Raw genomic sequence first — 22153 nt, 5'->3', positions numbered from 1 at the left:
CAGAGATGTCACCTCTCTGAAAAGCCTACTTAAGCATTTTGACAAAATGTCCATTAATGAATCTGGAATCTGTTCAACAAGAATAAATGTGCAACCATGATTTTCTTCAACCTCAGCAGCACAACATTTTGACACTAATGCAGGCAGAAGTGGGTCAGAAATTATAAGCACCCAGTAACAGACATGAAAGACACTGCATATTTGTTAGAGTGGAATCCTTCATTCATCAGTATCAAACAGTCTTGTCAACATTCATTGTCACAATATTCTAATATTCAGAGCTACAGATGAAGACAGACGTGTCCCGCCTAACACTTGACATGAGAGGGAATTATATTAACCTGACTGAAACAGGTTTCTGATGGCAGAATAGGCTTTTAATTTGAAAGTTATGTACCAAAACAACAAGCAGCATTGATATGACAGCAACTGGAAAAACCTTCCTCAGAGGAAAAACAGTCACGTAAAATATGATCCACTGTCACCACACTGGTCAAAGATGGCATGATGTCCAGCACTAATGAAACGCTGTCTGGGCATCGATTGTCAACATGTTATTGCTTCTACAGAGGGTGAAATGGAATTCACATAGTGAATGAATAAATTCAGTTCAATATATAAATAAGTTAATTAGCCTAATACAAACATAAAATATTTTAGGATTGGACTTTTTACACATGGTTCCCTTTGCAAATACTGCACAGGGTATTTGTAGGTCTTCAAATGGTCAGATGAAACCTTATTTTAAATTTACAATCTGATAGAGAGAGAAAGAACATTTTAAGTAACTTCAAAAACGGTTCACAAAATGACACTGATCATCTCACAAGAAGATAAATTGTGTGTTATCTACATCAGTGGGTATCCATTATCAGATCATGCTCATCTTTTTTTTTTAATTCTAGTGTCACATTGATAAAAATCACCATCACTTATATAAATTAATAAATAAAGCAATTAGCTTTATAAATACAAAACATAAAAGTTCAAAGCAATACCTTCTTGACACCCAATATTTCAAAAATGTAAGACATTTGCAAGAAAAATGCTTTCACATAGAAAACAACACAAAATTGGATCACTTCATCAGTGTGGGGAAAAATCCAAACTTGAGACCTACTGTATTTGTGTACCTCTTTCTAATGCAATAATGCATGAACACTGGTGACCTGAAGGCATCTCCAGATATTCACTGCAACTTAAAAGAAGCTCTTGAGTTACAGACAGGAATCAGTTCTCAGTATTAACTCTGTCATCATTCCTGGATAAGAGCGAATAAAGGACTGTTACAATATTTTACTATTTGTCCATGCTTTATCAAAGTTGGGTCACTATCTATCGGGTTTCTGTGTTTAAGAACAGAGAATTCTTGACTTTTTGACTGAACTTTCCTTCACTTCAGAGTAGATGATCACAATCACTTCATGTCACCTGTACTGTGATCTGTAACTGCTCCACACAGTGACAATTCATAAACTCTGACGACTGTATGTAGTAAATCTTTGCCTGCTTTGAAATAGTCATGGCTGCTATACATTCCCTGCTTGTGAAGGAAATCACTTCTGTGTGGGGGATATTATAAACACTTGGCTGCCCTTCAATAGTGAACTCATATCATGGGCTAAAAATGAGCGTGAGGATAGCTCTCTCCCTGTAAATAATCTGTCCACCCAATCCCTGTATGCTGCCCGTAGCGCTGTTCGGAACCATTATGTTCCACTTCAGGAGGTCCATAAAGAGGTCGGGCAGCAGTTTGAGTGATCAGTTCTATAAGAAAATAAAATGGGTGAATGGTCGCTGGTGTGTGGGACACTCTTTCCTCCCTTTACTCCTTCAGGGCCACAGAAAGAGTGTGAGTGAAGGAGCCAAAGAGAGCAGGGTCCAAAAGAGCTGCGGCTGTCCCTCCATCTCAACTTCTCAGTATCTATTTGAACACACTCGGAGACAGAGGGAGGGCCGTTGGTTGAGAGTTGGCTGAACGTTGCCCGGATGCCGGCACGCTGTTGGAGCCCGGCAGAGGGTGTGTCCTCTAGAGCAGGGAGCTGGGGCTTTCTGGGGGTGGCGAGGGTGTGTGTGTGGGGCTGTGGCGCATGGGAAGTATGTCATAGTGGCTGGGGATGTGGCTGCTGCGGGGAAGGTCATAGGGGCTCTGGGAGAAGCCAGTGGCCATTCCATTGGGTCCCTGCAGGACGCTCACCGTTGGCTCTGTGGTAGTTTGGAAAAGATGGAAGGGGGAAAAGTGGGAGAGGTATATGAGAAACACTGAGGCTAAAGACTGGCAGGCACAAGCAGAGAAAAAAAGGAGAAAGGAGAGGTGCATGCAGTAGAGAGGCAGCTCACATTTCCTCTCATCACGGCTTACAAAGTCTGTACAGGCTCACCAGGGGACATGGCCAGATTGACCATAAACTGCAGGACCCTGCTGAGCTCCACACACCAGAGCAACAACGCACTCACCAACATCATAGACATTCCTGCTTGCACTGCCCAGGAGGGTGGCAGTCCCTCCAAAGGGCACTTCACGGTGGGAGGGGGACTTCATCTCCACATAGCTGCTCTCTGTGTGCTTGCATGCCAGCCCTGGTGGGTCTCTAATGGTGGCGTATGGATTCTCACTATTCAGGGAGCAGGAGCTGTTGCTGCACATGGAGCCCTTGTAATCTGCAGTAGAGTAGCCGTGAGGGAAGGACATGTTCAGCATCAACAATGATGGCGAGATTGTCACTGATGTATGGCAGCGGTATTCATGCTAGACACTGATATTACCAATAAAATTTAAATAGACATCAGAATGTGGCTCGGAGAATGGAAATGAAAATCGTTGCCATTCAGAAGAAGTTGTACTTCTTTTGTCTCCGACAGGTGACTAATGGTGGTGTATAGTAATCAGAGTACAAAGGGGACAGAGTGGAAGGCTCATCTCATCCATAACAGTCTCATCAGTCTGATAACAGGCCTCATTAGAGACCGCAGCAAAGCTCCTTCAGACCACTCTTCACACCCCTGGGTCCCTCACATTCACCACCAACTGCACAGTGTGGGAGACAAAATGACGTATCGGGCACTGAGCCATAGAGAGCAATTACTGTTGGAACAAAACCTCAGCCCACCCCGATCTTGTCCAAAGTGTAGTGAGTTTTCACATAAATCAGGGAGAATATAAGGATATGGGATTTTGGGTCAGAAAAATAGCAGTCTCCGAGGGGAAAAGACACCAAATGGGGAAATTGATACATGGGCTGTTGAGCATAAAAGGATTTTGTAATATTGGTGCTGGTGAAGCTGAACAGGACTCCACATGCAGTGCGTCTGCATATACACATGCAGAGCACACACACGCACACACACCCACCCACACACACCCTATTGGTACAATGGATTATTTACCTTTTCTGGGGCCTCTCTGTGTCTGTGTATCCCCCTGTTGAACATCTATAACAAATGTCAAAACATGAAAGTCAAACATCACATATAAATTCCCCAATGTGTGAAGGGTGACAAGAAATATCTCATTAAAGTACAACAGTATGTCTTTTTTTTTTGGTGGGGGGGAATATGGAAAATGTGAATGTGATCACTTTCTCAATGTTTCACCCGCTTTCTATGACATTCCCCTAAGGCTTACAAGCTTACATAATCAACTGTGGTCATAATGGGATATTTGCCAAACAACAACACATCATGAAGGGGAACACAAGTCTGTTTCAGGCTACATCAGTCTGTTATTTCAGTACATCAGAATGAAGATCCAAGACTTTCTTTGAGAGGGACTTTGTCATTATGATTGATCTGCTTTGTGCTTTAACACAAAATGAAAACATGCCGATCCAGATATCTGACTTTTAAATCAAGCATGACAAAGAATGAATCATAGATATTTAGACTGTTGCGTGTTGCTTAGCAGTAATGAGCCTGTAATGAATACGCAAGCATAGCTTTCATACCAGCAAAGCATTTACAATCTAAATCAATTTCAACCACAACAAACCAAGAAACTGCAAACTGTGATTTATGTATTTAATATATAATCTCTAATCTTAACCCAGGACACTACAATATAGTACTCATATGTTTGTTAATGTACAGGCTTTCTCAACAATCATAACCCACCTGTGAAGACATATTCTATATAATTAAAACTGTGTTTTACTATATTGTCATTTATTACCTGTTTACACACCATTCCTAATTTATGGATGCCCACAGTAGGAGTTATAGTTGTTGAAAAATACATTAAGAAACACTTATTTCTGCTGAAAACTACTGTTATAAACCATTTATCACCATTTATATACTGCTTATAAATTCTAAAGAGTGGGTATTTGAACCAGAGATTTACTGTGTAATTTTTCTGTCACACTTAATTTTCTCTAATTCACAGCCCAAGACTGCAGTATCTGACCCAGTGTAAGCCATCATAGAGAAATGTCCAACTGGGGGAAGTGAAAGAGGACTAATGAGCTCACAGTGACCCCCTATTGACCTCAGCACTGCTGCTTTCTTCGTCCCACCCACATATCTTATCAAATTCAGAGCAAAGGTTATGTCTAACAAGGAACCCCTGGTTCATCTTCATTCACAGCAGTGCGTCTGTGTCCATGCTGATGCCTACCTGAGGTTGGTACTAACGACACATGCATCTTTGCCCTTGAAGCGACCATTTTTACAAAGTCCAAATATTCAGGATGTACTGTATGAGGTGTAGTCATGGCTGAGAGAACAACTGACCTAAATCATTGAGGTTGCAGTAGGCTCTCCATTCTGAGCCATTTCTGCTTTTCAAAGTGCTTGACTGTGAAAAGAAGAGCACACTTTGGTATTGCTTTCACACTGTAGTTAGTATTTTATGTGAATGCACACAGAGAACGGTCATACTTTGAGGGTCAGAGTGCCATCCAGATTGCTGGAGATGGTTGAGACAACATTGCACTGGGCCACAGTGTGGTAACTGGGGTTGGAGAAGCACTGGCCGCTGCTGCTGCTCTGACTCTGGTTCTGATTGACCTCAGCAGCACTGGTCCTCATAGCAACAGTACTGCCACACTCTGAGGGTTTAAACAAAAGGTTGTGAGGTTTGAAAACTAAATAAATGCTTGTTCTTTAATATTATTATCTAATATCTTTTAAACACTCATACGATGAAGATGTTAATCAGAATAAATTTTAAATTGATGGACAAACACACAGTATGTAGCATTAGGGCTGTAACTAATTCATTATATTTTCATTATCAATTCATTCTGGAATCAGGAAATGTTTGGGATTTCTGCACAAGAAAGGACTGAATTGATTAACTGATCATGACAAAAAGTTAGAGTAGTTAGTTATATTTTTTTTAACTATAATTGTCCATCGTAATATGTAGCATTGTCTACAGTAAGCAAATATTTGGAGTGGACTCTATGGTATCTTACCAGACAGGGAATAGTCCGTGTTGGTGATGTGCATTGCCTGTGTGTAGGACACACTTGGCTGGATCTCATGGCCTTTGTCCCTCTGCCTCTGTCTGTACCACACAAACAGACTGAGCATGGCCATGATGATGAGGAGGAGAAAGATGATGCCCATGACAGCCCCTGCAGACTGTCGCTCCGAGCCTCTTGCTGGGCTAATCTTGGTATACGGGTTCAGCTCCTCCATCATCAGAGCTGCTACAGAAAACACACAGAAAGTGTTTTTTTTTTTTAAACGCTGTATACACATCTGTGTTTGAAGGATAATACAGTTGAGAGCCTTGATCGTCTCGAGCACCTCTCACCTTGATCACAACGGATGCCTTTATATCCAGGGCTGCAGTAGCATGTTCCAGTCACATAGTCACAGGTAGCATTGTTCAGGCACTCACACAGCTGCTGGCAACCATATCCAAATGTGCCAGCGGGACACTCTGAATGGGAGAGAGGTGCATTACTACATCCATCAAAATTAAAGCACTTAGAGAGTGGGAGCCAAAGTGTTTATAGAACACACACACACAACCACACTCATCCGCAGGGTAATTTTGTTCAGAGCTAAAATGTGCTGGGTCTACTCAACTCTGCTCGCAGCTCGTCCCAATGAAGCCTGTACGGCAAGCACACTGGCCAGTGATGTGGTCACAGTCTGCGCCGTTTTGGCAGCGACAGACTTCAGAGCAGTCCCTGCCGTAGAATCCTGAAGGACAGCCTGGGACAGAGATGTATAAAATGTTGGGGTGGGAGGGGTGGAGAAAACAAAGAGAGGAGAAGACAATGTAAAGAGTCAAGGTCATATTGCAGGGGAACAGGAAGATCAATACCATTCAATGTCTCTGCAGCATACTCAATAAGGGACAATGTGAATTAATGGAAATGAAACATATCCTGCTTCAGCAGAAAATCTGGCCATGCTGTTAACGTAACAGAGGTAGAAACAAAGTACAAGACAACTGGAGGTATCAAGAATCTATGTGACAAAAGAAGGAAAAAAAAGCCAATTCCATGCAAAAGAGCAGAAGCATAACACCACATAAGGGCTGAATAAAACCCTTGGGGTGACAGATAATGGGATTCAAATTAGGGGACTGATGTTGATGATCTGCATTATCCCTGGGTGAATGACTGGAATGTATAACTAGCAAATGAACGAAGTGACCATTAGTTTTATTTTGATGTTGCGCTCTCTAAAAATAACCCGTCAATAAAAACCTAATATCATCCAGTTGCCCTGTTGTCATTAAAAAATGTTTCTCATTTAACATCTTCTGCAGTTCTGTTGGACTGCCAGTAGATGACACTGTGTGTCTGCTAACTAGATGGGAGAGACTCACGCTGCGTGCAGTAGAGTCCGGTCCAGCCGGGGCTGCACCTGCACTCCCCATCGTAGGCACTGCACTGGGCTCCGTTGTGACAGTTACACGAGTTGAGACAATCAGGGCCCCAGTGCCCAGAGGGACAGGCTGCAGACGCCAGAGACACAGTCAAGCTCATAGTCACACACCCTCCTACACATACTGTATGTCCTATGCATGCGTAAATGAGGCACATAACAGACATGCTTGAGGAAAAGCCTAAACATTCTCCAGCCATAGAAATGTTCCACAGTATCCTAACACACATTCTTGCAGAAAATCGAGTGTGATCTTTACCCTCCACAAGCCCATAATTAGTAATTTACGAGCAGACGTATGTGTCAGCTTGAATAACCCAAAGTAAAGCACTGACAATGTAACATCTATCTAATCATAAGTTATTTTTACTTTAAGTAGTTAATGGAATAAAAAAACCACACATCAATTTCCCATGGCGTGACGCCTCAAAGCTTTGCTAATGATCTTTGGCCTACAGTGCTGTAAATCAAAGAGCATAATGTATTACAACAATCATTTAAGCAAGCTATCTGTTTTAAGTAAGCTGGGGCTGAGGGTAGTTCCTGGAATATCTAAAGTCATGAAAATGATCAATGTCTATGGAGGTAAATGTGAGGGAGAAATTAAGAGTGGAGACAGACAATGGCAGAGGAAATCTTAGAAAATAAGCAAATTAAAGACAGGATGAAGGAGAGAAGGCATACCCTGAGAGCAATCCTCTCCTATCCAGCCAGGGAAGCACTGACAGGAGCCATCAATGGGGTTGCAGGTGCCGTTGTTGGTACAGAGGCAGATCTCAGCACAGGCCCTCCCATACCTGCCGCTTGGACAGACTGCAAAACACAAAGTACAAAACATAATTTTACAAAACAACTCTGATCTGCATATTATCACTTACATGCAAATATTAGTAAAATCCATTAACATTGTGACACCAAACTTGGACATTACTGTGAACACATTTATACAAACAAACTCATTCGATGAAAGGTTGTGTAAGCATATTTCTCTAATGGATGATATTGTTCTGTTTGAGTGGACATGAAGTGAAGTGATCTGTTTAAACAAAAGGAGGAGTCAATCACTGCCTCCAGTGGCACAACTGCCCCATTTCCACTCACAGGAGTGGAATGAGTGATGTGCCACAGAATTAAAATAGACCATGTACACAGACCACTGTATACATTTTTTATGAAATTAATATTTCACCGCTCTCCGGCACTCTTCAATAAAAGATGTCATCTCCAATGAAACCTCCATTGTGTTTTCTTGTTGGGCTGTGAGACAAATTGAACCAAGGTGTATCTAACCATCAGGATCAGGAACCTGCAGCACCAGCAGATACATCAAAGGTCTCATATAAAGAGAATAGCCCAGCGTTAGAGACATCAGATAAGGTGGCTGGCTGTGAAAGAAATGGGTCTGACTCATTTTCATGTGGGGTGATTTTAATGATTACATTTCAACTGGCTTTCCCCTCTTCTTGAGAGCTCTTTCAAGCTCCTTCAAGCAGGTTGTCATTAGGCCATGAGGTTGGCTCCCCCATACTGCTACTTCTGGGGATTCAAGCCTCAACACACCAGGAGAGCTTCATTAGGCTGGGACTTTGTGTGCTGGACAGAGGACAAGTGAGGACGCCAGCAAGGCTCAACAAGAGGAGAATGTGCGTGTTGTTGGCCACCTTCGTCCCTTGTGGCCTAACGCCTGCTCACCAGTAATTATAGTCCAACAAATTAGGACTGGTTCTGTTATTTTTTTCTTCTTCCTCTTCCTTCAGCTAACCTATTAAACTTTTATTTGTAAGACATTGCTCAAAGCCATGAAAGAGAATTCAGAAATTCCCCACTGCCTTTCTGTAATTTAAAAAAAGGCAAATTATTAGAAGTAAAATCTACAGTGCAGTTGTATGTCAGTGTCTTTCCTGAACACAGTGATGGAGGGCAGATTTCTACTACACTGCACAGCCATTGTGGAACCACTGTCAAGAGAAGTGCATTTGGTCACATAAATGACTCTACCTCATGTTTTACACATGATGTTTTGCATGCAATCCCTTCATAATTTTCCTTTAATATATATGATATTGTCAATACATGATAATTAGAATTATTCTACTACTTAACTGTCAACATATCTTGTATCTAAAATGTATGTTGGCTCAGAAAGACACATATGTGCAAAAATTGTGTGCAACATCCTAATCAAACATACACACGGTTAAATTAACAAACTGTGTGGAAGCAAGACACAGACTGCAAAATTCTTTCTGATGTTTCTCTCAACAAGACAGATGTGATTCTTACGTGATTCAAACAACGTCTTCGAGGCAATAAACAAAGAAAAAGTTTGCCTGGTTGCCTTCAAATTGAATTAAACAAGAAGAACAGACAGACATGCACATGCGGTGTTTCTTTGCCCATTTGTGAAAAGCAATTTACATGCAGCTCTCTCTGCAGAATTAGGCAGAGGGACAGCAACATTTGCTTGAAGTATTCTTTGTCTAACAAAGTGTGTCTCAGCAATATTCAGGATTCAGTTGAAGGTTGATTTTTTTTTCTCTTTTTGCTCTAGAGTGCACCGATAATGGCCATTATTCAAAGTTTCAAGGATAAGAAGCCAGCGAGAGAGGCAGCAGGTCATCCATTGATCTTATTAGGGGCTCTGAGCACAGCAAGGACTGTAGGAAGAACGTACAGGTGTCCTCACAAAATGCTGTGACACAAAGAGTTTCTGTGACGTAGACATGAACCCTGAAATATTATGAGATACTGTAGGTATCAGCACATAACATTTAACACTTTATCATCAACGTATTTATTTACCTATATTATCATCTTACTTTTTTGTACATCAATGTTACCTCCTCAATATTTGAATATAGATTTTTACATTTGCAGTCAAGACAACTGCCAGGACATTTTCAGATACAAACTATACATACCATTTTCCAGTAGCAACGGCTAAAACTTAACAGTGAATGAATCTGACAGTAAGTGAAACAGCAGGAAAAGGTCAAAGGGACACAGAGGGCTACTTGCCTTGGTTGCACAAAGAGCCAGAGAAGCCAGACAGGCACTCACAGTGGCCCGTGACATGATGGCACGGTCCAGTGCTGTGTACACACTGCGGACATGACTGGCTGCAGCGGTGCCCGTAGAACCCCGGAGAGCAGACTGCGGCCGGCAGAGCGTGGCAGGAGAGGAGAGGGAATAGGTTGATGATGTTGGATGGAACAAGAGGTATATAATAATGAAAGGGGATGACAAGAGTGATCAAGGGAGTACAGAAAAATCAAGGCCAGAAGAATTAAAACAGAAAAGACGAGGAGAGACGTTGAAGGGAGGGAGAAAGCAGGGAAGTCAGTCCTTATTGTAATCACTCCCATTTTTTTCATCTGCTGCCAAAGATGGAATAGTAAAAGACTTAAGAGAATTGTGAAAGTCTGTTTTATTCAAAGTCTTGGGAGCAGCTTGATGATCTATAAATGTCAGGAAACACACAAGTGTGTGTTAATAATGTGGATTTTATTGAAAGGCCATTAGGAGATATTCACAAGGTGGTATAAAGGTAATTATACTAATATTTTATACAACGCGCATTAGCTGTGCATCCCTGATATGACAACGCAATTTATATCAAATACATAATTTCATTTCAGTACTGTGAGAGCCTAAAAAAATCATTGTTATGTGCCTATTTTTATAGCCAGGGACTTGGGAAGATTCCTACTCCAACATCACTATTCTCAGGAGGCAATCAGCTATTTCCAAAATAAGAAACCTTTTAGGAAAGGGCAAAAACAGCCTTGGTTGTTATTTGACAACCATGCAGTGTTAAGTTTACCCCATGGCTTTTGATTTGATTTAAAGCACCAGGTGTGATACACCATCATCAGCCTCCGGAGAAGCATGTAATCCTCCAATTAAAGGTTCAACAGGAAAAACAGCTACACTGCAGTTATGAGGTTTTCAGTTGGCGAGAACATTATCTATGTAAACATTGAATTTGGAGGAGGTAATCGTTTCCCTTCTCTCTCTCTCACACACACACACAAACACACACACACACACACACAGATGCACACACACACACATCCACAGAGCTTGTTTAAGTCTCTCAACTCACTCGTTCAAATTGATGTTTACAGGTTTGTGACTGTGTTTCATTCCCAATCAGTGAGCTCATCACTTGAGAGCAGCCTCAGAAAGACCCCGTTCAGGAACCAGAGCTAGCACTCCCAGTGAGCTTGCCCTCTGATGAGCCTTGGGCGAAGACTGTGGGTCTCCCGCTGTGAGTTGGTTGTTGAGGACAGGCTAAGCGGGTGAAGAGGGTGTGTGTTTATGCGTGTTTGCGTGTGTGTATATGTGTGTCAGGGGGTGGTATAGGAGTACTGTGGATACTGTGATTAAGTGATAGCAGTGATGAAGGGTTCACACTCAAGCAGTTGTGATGACAACTAAGTGCTTCCTCTCAGCTGGCTCACCCTTCAAAGATTTGTCATAGATCAAAGCAAGGTCAATACTGTGATGGAGTTTGTTAGCTGCTCTCCATCTCGTGCTGTTATTTCTTAAAGCTTTGGAGAAACAGGGGCTGCTTGGAGACAGAGAAGGAGGCTCACTTCTTTTGCAGGAGGTCCCTCTGTATCCAGGTGCACACACACATGTGCCGTCCTCTGGAGAGCAGGATCCTCCGTTCTGACAGGAGCAGCTGACTGAACAGTTGGGTCCCCAGAAGCCTTGCGGGCATACATTATCACAGTGGATTCCTGTAGGCACATTACAATGACAAATATTCAGCGAATGCACCCTAAGAAGGCAAAGACTGCTATGCTGAAATATTCTAAATAGCCTACCATCTGTAAAACCACATTAACAAGGACAGCATTCACACTGTCTGATCACAGTGGATCTACAGACGGTTATTCAGCGAGCATGGATTCTCAATTGATTTTAGTCCTAAATGAAGAAGCTGCAGTTTGGAGTGTGTTTTTTAGTTCAGCTCATCCTTTCAGACTATCTTTCCAAATGTATTTTATTTTTGATCTGACTGGGGCGCCCTGCCAGTGCACTGTGTTGATTAACAGGGTTGGGTCTCGAGAGAGGCCGAGCTTGTCTCCCATTCTCTTTCAGCAGAAACGGGGTAGTGTACAGAGCCGAAGGGAAGTACTCAGGCTACAAGAGCACAGTCTGGAAGTGTCACTGTGTGTTTGGAGCAGCTCCAACCAGCAAGTGCAAAACACTGCATCTATACAAGACTCTCACTGCAGACATGAATGAATTAGCACATCTGTTGAAGCATCACGTTTTCTCTCTGCCATATCCATGCCTTCAAAAACCTTAAGGAGCAAAAGCACACGTGCTATACATACACACAGGTCCATAAAATAAAATATGTCGCTTCAAACATGCGGGCACACACACACACAGTCACATACTCGCTCTCGCTCTCTGTCTCTTTCACACACACACACACACACACACAAACTCTGCAACCTTTCAAGCACCAGCCCTTAGTTCGAAACCTCATTTGAAATTTCCTTTGAGTGAGAATATCTAAGAATGGTGTGACCATTAAAACAGCTTTAGTGCAATACCTTTGAATTAAACCTGGACTAAACTCTGGGGACTAATGTTATACAGTAACCAGGGTGCCTTAGGGTTGGAGCGAAGGAGTAAAAGAGAGGAAATGTTAGTGCTGATGAGGAGGGGGCATGGTAGCAGTGATTTAGTCAGAAGCCCAGCCATGGACATCAAAAGGAGGGCAAGGCTTGTGCAAGTGTGTTTGAGGTTCTGCTAGGCCAGACAGAAAATACTGTGAGTGCCTTCACTGTCAGAAAATGACTACGGACAGAGCAACACACTTCTCAGTCTAATGGTGACAAACAGAGGGGCTTTGGATGCCTAGTGAGGGAGAAGAAGAAAGAGTGAGAGAAGCCAGAACCAAAGTCTCTTCAAAGGAGGCTTTTCACTGAGAAGTGCCAGAGGTCCCACTATCCAATTTGTACAGAGAGAGCAGAGCAAAGCAAACCTCTCTCTCTCAGTGCATGTAAACACACCCTCAGATTACCTGCTCTGTGACATGGAATCTCTTCAGAAATAAAAGGTGAGGTCTTCTTTAACATGAAGCATGCATGAAGCCCCTGCACCATGTGTCTAGTTACAGATCTCTTTTAAATCTTTGTTGGCTGATGTCAGGCTTGCGACAGTTAAGCAACAACCATGTGGGTCAAAGACAACTTAGCCACTTAGACACACACACTCCAAGAGTCAAGCTTCTTGACAGTTTACGCAAAAACCCACAGTAAAACAAAGAGCAAGTTGACTGCAAAGTAGGATACCATACCAACTCTGGAGCTAGCATGCTCAGTGATATGACAGTGTTTACAGCAAAAAATAGCTCCAGTGTTGCTGTAAATAGCCATTTTATTCCATCCCTGACTTAGCCCTGTGTCGAATCCCACGACCTCCTCTCCCTCTAGGTGCTTCTGCCTTCAGAGAGCCCATTGTCAAGCTTCTAAGATTCAAGTATGTATGTATGTGTGTTTGTCCAGCCCACTGGGCTGCGCGCTGCCCCCAGTCTTGCACCCCGGTGACTCAATTAAGGCTGACAGATGGTCCCGACCTGTGCAGGATTCAGAGCATGAGAGGCCCGTTTTACCACCTCCGTACTTGCAGATAATAAAACCCACATTGTTTCCCAGAATAAATGCCCTAAGCTCAGGAGGCTGAATGGAGTGGGCTGCTGAGAGCTCACAAGCTTGACCTTTCCTCCTGAATCTATTCCCTCCCTGACGGCACCTCTACACCCAGGCTCAGAGACCAGGTCCTCTGCTAGCTCCCAGTATTTGACATTCAGATGCGACGCTTCATTTTTGAGCATAATGATCCTCACCCTTGCTGTGACATTCATACTTTCCTACCACCACCTCTGCCTGTATGCAAACGTTTGAAATGACAAGAAACAAGGAGCAGACATATGTTCAAGTAAGACTGAGAATTTGGGCTCAGAGGGGATAAAAGTTCAAATGTAGAGTCTGTGATGACTAAGAAAGAGTGAATCTCTTTATGCATAAATATGGCAGTTGATTCAGTCAGATTTCACAAAAACCTGGAGTTGAATAATTAACAGAGAGAAAAATTAAAATATCATAATCTGTGTTTAAAACTCATGAGAGCATTCTGGGTCTTTGATTTGATTCTGTCTCCAAATATCTATCTTGCGAGTCACTTCAGACATTGCGTATAACCAATAATGGATGCAATATGAGCACGATAGCATAGCAGCATCCAATGTATCAGCCAAGAGAATTAATTTACACACAACATTTGTCATTCACATACCCTGCCGGCTCAGTGGCAAAACAAATTGAACATTTAATTAACAAAACACTGCTTAACCATTCTGTAAACTATAAACCATGAATGCCCCAGAATATGTTCTTCTTTTGGTAAATGGTCTATATTTGTACAGCGCCTTTCTAGTCATTTCGACTACTCAAAGCGCTTTTACTTTACATCCTCATTCCCCCATTCATACATCATTCATAGAGGAGGAATCTAAGTTGGAGGACAGTATTCTTTCACACACATTCACACACTGAAGCTGCTTCAGGAGCAAGATGGGGTTCAGTGTCTTGCCCAAGGACACTTCGACATGCTGACAGTGGGGATTGAACCACTGACCTTTCAATTACACCCAAATAAACAAACTAAATAAGTATTCCAGAATAGCATCTGATGGCTGGAGGACACCTAAAGTTTGTTTTCCTAAAAGTAATACTCACCTGTCCAGCCAGGGTAGCATCGGCAGTAGCCACTCACTGGATCACAGCCATCAGCATGGCTACAGTCACAGCGCTCACGACACTCCAACCCGTAGGTGCCATCCTGACAGCAACAAAAACACACTGTCATAATAAAACTCTACACATGGCCGAAGACAGACTTAAAAGACAGACTTACAGGGCAGGACTCGTCGCAGTGCTCTCCCCTCCACCCTGGAGAACACGTGCAGGTGCCATCCATAGGGTCACATGCAGCTCCGTTGGCACATAAGCATGTCTGATTACAGCCCAGACCCCATGAACCACTGGAACAGAGGATGGAGCAGTCCACACCCTGCCAGCCTGGGGTAAGATAGAACAGAAACTCATCAAACTGTTAACATTTATATAAACAAAGTATTTTACACAACCAAAATAATGTACAATAGTTACAACATGGAGTTCAAACCCTCAAGACAGATCAATTTAAGGGATATGCTTCAAGAGATATGAAAGAAAAAAATAATCTAACTTTAAACAAAAATCCTGTTTATTTGTAGCCACACGTGGTTCTAGAGATGACTATGTTGGCCTGTTAGTCAGTGGTCTAAACTGAAATGTCTCAACAATTACTGGAGAAGATGAATCCTACTGACTTTGATGATCCAGTGATTTTTCCCGTTGCGCCTCTAGTAGCTTAAATGATGCTTAATGATGTTTTGTCTAGTGCCATCAAGAGGTTGGCCTTTGTGGATCTGGGTGAAATGTCTAAAAAACCTTTTCATTCGGTACAGTCTCTCATTCATCCCTGAGGGTGAAATGTAATAACTTTGGTCAGAGCCGGCTCTAGCCATTTTGGTGCCCTAGGCGAGATTATGGTTTGGCGCCCCCACCCCTCCGCGCGCACACGCCACCCCAGTCATTAATGGACAACAGCCGTACGACAGACCTTAAAGATTTTATTGTCAACACACCAACACACTTTTTTTTTTGTGCAAATATTTAGAAAGTCCTGACAGCTCCCACAATGTGAACAATAAGGTGCTATGTTCAAACAATACAAAACAGTGCAATATAATATAAAAACAGCATACAAAAGTTGCAGTGTAGGTTTAACTCAAAGTCAGTCCCAGTGACAGCAAATCTGTTTTCAACAACATAAATGGAGATGGTGCTATGGTCAGTGAATACTTGGCAACAATGGGCCTTATAGAAGCAGAATGTGGAAACAAGACAAAAAACATAAAACTAGAATGTACAGTACAAGCAAAACATGTAGCTGCAGCAGACAGACTACTGGTGTGTTCAACATAACATGAATCATTATCTAGTTGTGATGATGCAGCACTAAAATAAAAGAGGTTGCACTAGAATTATATAGTTGCACAGTAGCTGCAGTAGCTACAGTAGAACTATTACGCAACTTTGCTTTATTTCAACTTAGCTAGCCTTTAGCTGTACAGATGAAAAGTCAAACAGCATTTTTTAATGTTAGAAAAGACGACATACCTCTACACTGAGACCTCTTTTTCGCACCTGAGGGCTTGGGCGGCCTTTTCATGATGATATAAGTTGTTGACGTCTGTCAAAAGGCACCGCTACCTGAGATGCGCACCGATAACTCGTCCCACCCCGAGGAACACGACAGACAGAGCACGAGGAAAGGGCGCCAGTCGGGGATGCAAATTATTACTGTTATTTATCTTATTTTATTTATTGTTTTAATTGTTTTGGTTTTTTTTAGGGCTTGCAGCAGCGCTCCTCCAGCAGGTGGCGCTCTAGGCGACCACCTATATGGCCTATGCCAAGAGCCGGCTCTGACTTTGGTGATCCTTTAACTTTTGATCTCTAGCAGGAGGAATTTTATGCCTTTATAAGATTAGATGAAGAGAAACTAGAGGGAAAGAGATGGGGAATGACATACAACAAATGTCCCCAGCTGGAGATGAACCAGAGACATTGTGCCTTCACCTCAGGCCCCTGCAGCCGGCCCCAGATTTCCCCCCAAGAAAATAATTCATTTAGAAAAGCTTAAATGATGTATCATTGTTTTAAAGAAACAAAACATATCAAGCAAATAATAAACAAATCTCAGGGGTAATCTGGCAGTTGTGTGTAATAAAGTATGTGTACAAAAATAACCTACTTCATGTTTTTAGTCTGAGATTCTCAAGTTCAAAATATATATTATCGAGAATTCAGACCATAAATACGGGTAGGAATTATTTTGACCTGTTATCATGTGTCCACATCGTACCTTCCCTGCAGATGCAGGAGCCGTCGACTGGAGAACATGATGCGTGATTATGGCAGGAGCAGGTGGACATGCAGCTTGGCCCATATAGACCGGGAGGACACACTGTAGCACAGTCTTCACCCTGAGGTAGAAATAATACAAAGTCATGAGGCAAAGAATCAGCATGGCAATAAGTGCTGACTCTGGCAGACCTACAAGAGGAATAATGCAGTTTGAACACAAGCGGACAGAAAAACAGTTAAGTTTCACTGCACTTCTTCATAGGCTACTGTTTATTTAGACCAGTCATACTGTGACTGTACACAGAATGAGAATCAATGCAACTTGAATGGATTTATGATCGCAACTGGAGTTGAAGAGAAAGGACCAAACTTGATCTCCCCTAGCTTCTGCCTTTCAGCTTCCAATTATGCACTCTATATATTCTGACAGCACCTACTCCCAGACACACTTTCTGCAACTATGCTACACCCCATCTCTCCTCTCCTCTCTCCCTTCAGGCTACTCTCATGGGGGGTCTTCACTTTCGTCAGAGGAGAGACTAGCGCAGAGCAGGACTCTTCCCCCATCAAACTCCAACCACGCTATTTCCCCCTGTCCAACTACCTTCAGATCATTAATGAAATGAGTCAAATGCCTGGATAACACATCTTCAAAACTGCACACAGCTAAGTCATGCAGGGATTTTGTAGACACAAAAGTGGGAGTAAGACCACCAAGTGTGTTTAAAGTCCAGGGTGCAGGGATGCAATGCTCAAGGCTCTTGCCCATCACCTTAAAGAGAGTTCAATCTACCATTTTGTTCCCAGGTCCAAAAAGGCACAATTGACATAGTTTGAGGATCATGTCCTCTAATTAGTTACTCCTACTGGTTGGTTCAGGTAGGTAAGAGTGGGTCAGACCTCAGAGAATACTGTAAACCCCCTGGTGAAGCTCCACGCTGAAGCAGCTGGAAACACCCTGTGTATCACAGGAAGCACATGGCTGTCTACACCCTCCTCAGGCCAACAGTGGGAGCCAGCGGTACTAAGATCAATAAAGCAAAAACCAATCAAATAAACTCCATGATGAACTGGGTGGATAGAGTAACAACAGAATCCCAGAGACACCCCTGAGAGACTGCAGCAGACTCTCAATCTATTTATAAGCACATCAAGGGGAGATTGGCAGCCATGCTTGTGCAAGCTTTAAGTCCTTTACTATTGCATCAGAGTGAAATATCTGGTAAAGGACATAGAGTGCTCCTTCCCTGTCCTCTGCAGCCTGCCGTCATTAGAATTTCTCTGCTTTAAAGGCTGAGCACAGCCCACCTCCACTAGTCTCGTTCCTCCCTAAGCTGGAGATCACAGCCAGTCTATGGATTCCCACACCCTCCCTTCGAAACCCTGCCTTGAGTGACAGGTGACACAATGATTTAGAGTTCCAATTAGTGGCCCAGAGGAGTCCTGAGTGGCTCTTGCTTTGCTCACCAGAGTACTGGGGGACTGCTGGCTGCTCACTGCTCTCATTATCATTTTGAACTCAGTTTAAACAGGAGGCAGGAGGAGATGTGCCAGTGGATGCCAGGGGCAGAACACACATCTTAAAACATCTCTCCTCCCCGTACACCACATAAAAGCGCCTGTCTGTGAATGAAATTTTTATCAATCGGTTGCAATAACCTTTGTTCTACTGGAAATGACAGCTTCAAGACTGCTAACAATAGCAGTTCAGTTACAGTTGTTAAGTGCAGAGAGAAGTTCGACCAGCCAGGGGGGCTGGAGAGGTGGGGGGCTGGGGAGGTTCAGCCTGTCTTCAGAGCGCAGGCAATTTACTGGTGACTGGACTCATGGATAAAACGTCATGCAGCCACAAATGACCACATGGATTCTGCTGCATCCTTGGCTGCGTCGGATTCCACTTGGTTTCACCCTCATGGAACAGAAACCAGCGGTTGGTCTGCTCTCAAGAGGGGAAAGGCAGCTCTCTCATTAGTCGACTGATTCATATTCCTTCTGAGCTGCGAAGGATAGAAGTCTGTATGTGGAGAATCATTATTAATACACAGGCTGTCAGTCCATCGCACGAGAGTAGCAGGACCTTACATAACGACACAGCCAATGGAGGCAGCTGAGAGGCAGCCAGGTCGTCCTTGGCCAAGGTACTAAATTCATACCTATTAGTATCTTAATGTAATTGGAGGGCATTTTTTTCCAGAGAGCCTCTCGCTGACACAACATTGATCAGCCTGATACCCATTGAGACTGGATGCAAATGGCACCACTAATTACCAATCAGTCTCACTCCTTAACAGTTCATCTAACTGCTGGATGAGTGACTGCAGTTTAAAATTCATGTAGCAAGACAGAAAATGAACCTCTGAACCTTTTGATGAGGCTAGAAAGCCCCGAGAGATAGGAAAATGATTTGTTTTCACCACCTACAAAGGCAGACTGGAATCCATTACTAATGCATTCACTTTTCAGCTACAGCAGTATCAACAGAATCTGTAGAAAGTGTAGACATGGGAGAAAAATGTTACTGTGAGTACATGCTGCAGATTGCAAGGGACAATGCCTGAATAGGTAACATGTAATCACTTTGTCCCAGTCAAAAAGAGCATGTCCAATTACTAGAGCTAAATCAAGCGTGCAGAAGCTTGGTCTGCTCCAACACTTTGCTTGGTTTGTCCCCCGATGGGACTCAAGAACAAAGATTCAGCAGGAAGGCTTAGTCCTATCAGCTGTCCCCTGGGGAAGTGACTTCACCAGCAATCATAGCCTCAACACCACCATCAACGATATTTTAAAAGCCCCACTGCGTGATAATGATCATGTTTTATGCAGGTTAAAAAAAGTTACAATGTACAGAGCCACGACCACAGGTCTGTCTTTCTAACAAACCGATTGTGTTGTTGGAGCAGCAGCAGCTTTGTTGGAAGTATCAAAAAACTACCACAAATACTCAACTCCCTCCCTCCCCCTTCAACACATACACACACAAACACACCAATCCTCCATATGAGGTGTGTCTGTTCCCATCTGACTGCCTCCTTTTCTATCCAGCTCCTGCCCTCTAGGTCTGTTTAATGGATCTGGCAGCCCTTCCCAGCAGCCGCCAAAGAGAACAGGTGGAGCAAATTAAGACACAGTCTGCGGCCCCGCTCGGTAGCTCAATTCACCACAGTGGCCCGCTGTAAGACACAAGCAATTTCCACTGAAATGTAATGTTAGCAAAAATGTACCCTCTTGGTCTCTGTTGCTCTGTTACTTCAGATTGCAAGACAAGAAATACAATGGGAAAACTGATTGAAGTTACCCAACTAATTTGACAGTTGTAAAAGGGGACAATATGGCTGCACAAAAACTAGCAAGACTAAAACTTATATAGGTCAAAGATTCAATTTTCAGACTTAGACCCAATTGGTCTAGGAACATAAATCTAAGGTTGCTCTGACTTGACTCTCTCATCCTATAAGTTAAGACATCTAACGCATTTGTAAAATACACACGATTGATTATTAATGTGCGCAAAGGGCTGGATGAGTGAATGAATCATTTAGCAAGGAATTTCTTGAGGTATGATAGAGCTCATCCATAATAAGGCAATAATAAAATGTCTCACCTTGCCTCCACCTGCTTGTGTACAAAAAGCTTCTAAAGTAACACTGGGACCACTTCCAGAACATTACGACCACAGTGACGCAAACATTTTACTACGGTCACAAATAACATGAAATATAAATCAAAGCAACCACCTTCACCAAGAAAGCTCATGCAGTAGAAGGATGAACTATTTCACAGCAAGTGGTGTGTGTTATATTATAGACACAATACCCTTTATGTCCTTTATCTTTACTTAATGAAAACACACATTTTTGTGAGTATAACAAAGATTACAAGGAGCAAAGCTACAATGACAATTAACCTAAGGTAGATCTATAACAAAATGACAGCGACCAATAACATAATTACAATCTGACATTCCATAATTACAGCAGTAATTAAATTAGAGTGCAAAGTGGCAACACTTAAAATGATTTTAAACACAAAGCCAAGACATCTTAAGGACTGATGTTTTAATGTGTGTTAAATGTGTTTTCTTCCTTTTTTTGTCTTTTATATGTTTTAATATTACATTACAAGCTTTTCTCCTTTTCTTCCTTTCTCCTCTCCTTACTCTCCTTTTTACATAATGAATGTTGGCTCTGTGTTGGTTTGTGTAACATCATTGTGCTAGCATTTTGGCATGTCGGCTCCCTCAAAAAGGAGATTCAGACCTCATGAGACCAAGTAAAGGTCAAATAAAAATGAAATGAATAACAATAAAACATATGAAATCTGAATTATTACCATGAAAGCAGCCACTGACGCAAGCACAATAAAATAGCAGTGAGGGTATATATACTCACCATAAATCCAGGGGCACATATACAGGCACCTGTGACAGGATGGCAGTCAGCTCCGTTGGTGCAGCTGCAAGGCAGCATGCATCCCTCTCCGTAGTATCCAGACGGGCAGGTCTCATTACAGTAAAGCCCTGTCCATCCCGCAGAGCAAGTGCATTCACCAGAAAGCGGGTGGCAGCTACAACATAATGAGAAAGAAAAATGGGACAACAATAAGAAGAAAAAGAGTGAGGCGAAGTTTCAGCTGTGAGAGTATCAACACTTCATTCGTGAGCAGGGTCAGAGTGTGAAGTCTGAGCCAACAGCAATCCATCCATCTATGTGTCTACGTGCTTGTTTCAGATAGATGAGGTGTCCCCTTTCTCCTTCGTTCTATAATGACTTCTATGGTCGGCGCCCAACTTCAGCCGGAATCAGAGCATTAACATTGCATTAACTATGAATACTGCTGAGAAATTATGAATGAAGCAAAGGTCACGATTAAAAGCTAACTGGATGACATGGCAAAGAGGTGTCCAGACTTCAGAATGAGTGCTGGCTTAGAGCTAAGATGAAGCAAAATTGGGTTGGAGAAGTCTTAATTCATATGGAGCTACAGGAGGCTTTGCTGCAGGGCTTGGTCAGAGTGAAGCTGTGTGTGGCACCGCACTGATGTGTTACTTACCTCACGGTGTTGGTGGTATTACAGGGGCAGTACTTGTCACAGATGAGGCCGTACAGGCCTTGAGGACAGAATCTCTCTTGGCAATTAGGGCCTTTAAACCCTGTTTCACACAGACAGGCTCCATTGATATGGTGACACTTGGCTCCATTCTGACACTCACACTTCTGGTTGCACCTCGGACCAAAGGTGCCTACAGGACAGTCATCCTGACACCTGGGGAAGACATTACACTGTCTTTTAAATTGGTGCTCTAAAAA

General features: G+C 42.8%; 2 protein-coding genes across 2 annotated transcripts in view; both read right to left on the bottom strand.

The window, feature by feature from the left end:
• ints14 (integrator complex subunit 14) overlaps positions 1-22153 on the bottom strand; it is a 121142-nt gene that overhangs the window by 55254 nt on the left and 43735 nt on the right. The window lies entirely within an intron of this gene.
• Positions 2030-22153, bottom strand: part of megf11 (multiple EGF-like-domains 11) — a 52139-nt gene continuing 32015 nt past the window's right edge. The window contains exons 9-25 of the mRNA XM_070830577.1: positions 21897-22109; positions 21236-21410; positions 16846-16966; positions 14788-14951; positions 14610-14712; positions 11445-11591; positions 9865-9999; positions 7531-7659; positions 6788-6916; positions 6037-6165; positions 5759-5887; positions 5415-5651; positions 4876-5045; positions 4729-4792; positions 3388-3432; positions 2458-2661; positions 2030-2205 (exon numbers count right to left, since the gene is read on the bottom strand). Of these exons, the coding sequence (XP_070686678.1) occupies positions 2030-2205; positions 2458-2661; positions 3388-3432; positions 4729-4792; positions 4876-5045; positions 5415-5651; positions 5759-5887; positions 6037-6165; positions 6788-6916; positions 7531-7659; positions 9865-9999; positions 11445-11591; positions 14610-14712; positions 14788-14951; positions 16846-16966; positions 21236-21410; positions 21897-22109 (2470 nt within the window). The remainder of the gene's footprint in view (positions 2206-2457; positions 2662-3387; positions 3433-4728; positions 4793-4875; positions 5046-5414; positions 5652-5758; positions 5888-6036; positions 6166-6787; positions 6917-7530; positions 7660-9864; positions 10000-11444; positions 11592-14609; positions 14713-14787; positions 14952-16845; positions 16967-21235; positions 21411-21896; positions 22110-22153) is intronic.

Source organism: Pempheris klunzingeri, chromosome 5 (genome assembly GCF_042242105.1).
Source record: "Pempheris klunzingeri isolate RE-2024b chromosome 5, fPemKlu1.hap1, whole genome shotgun sequence".
Lineage (NCBI taxonomy): Eukaryota > Metazoa > Chordata > Actinopteri > Acropomatiformes > Pempheridae > Pempheris > Pempheris klunzingeri.
The sequence above is the reverse complement of the archived record's forward strand: the minus strand, read 5'-3'. Positions and strand labels throughout refer to the sequence as shown.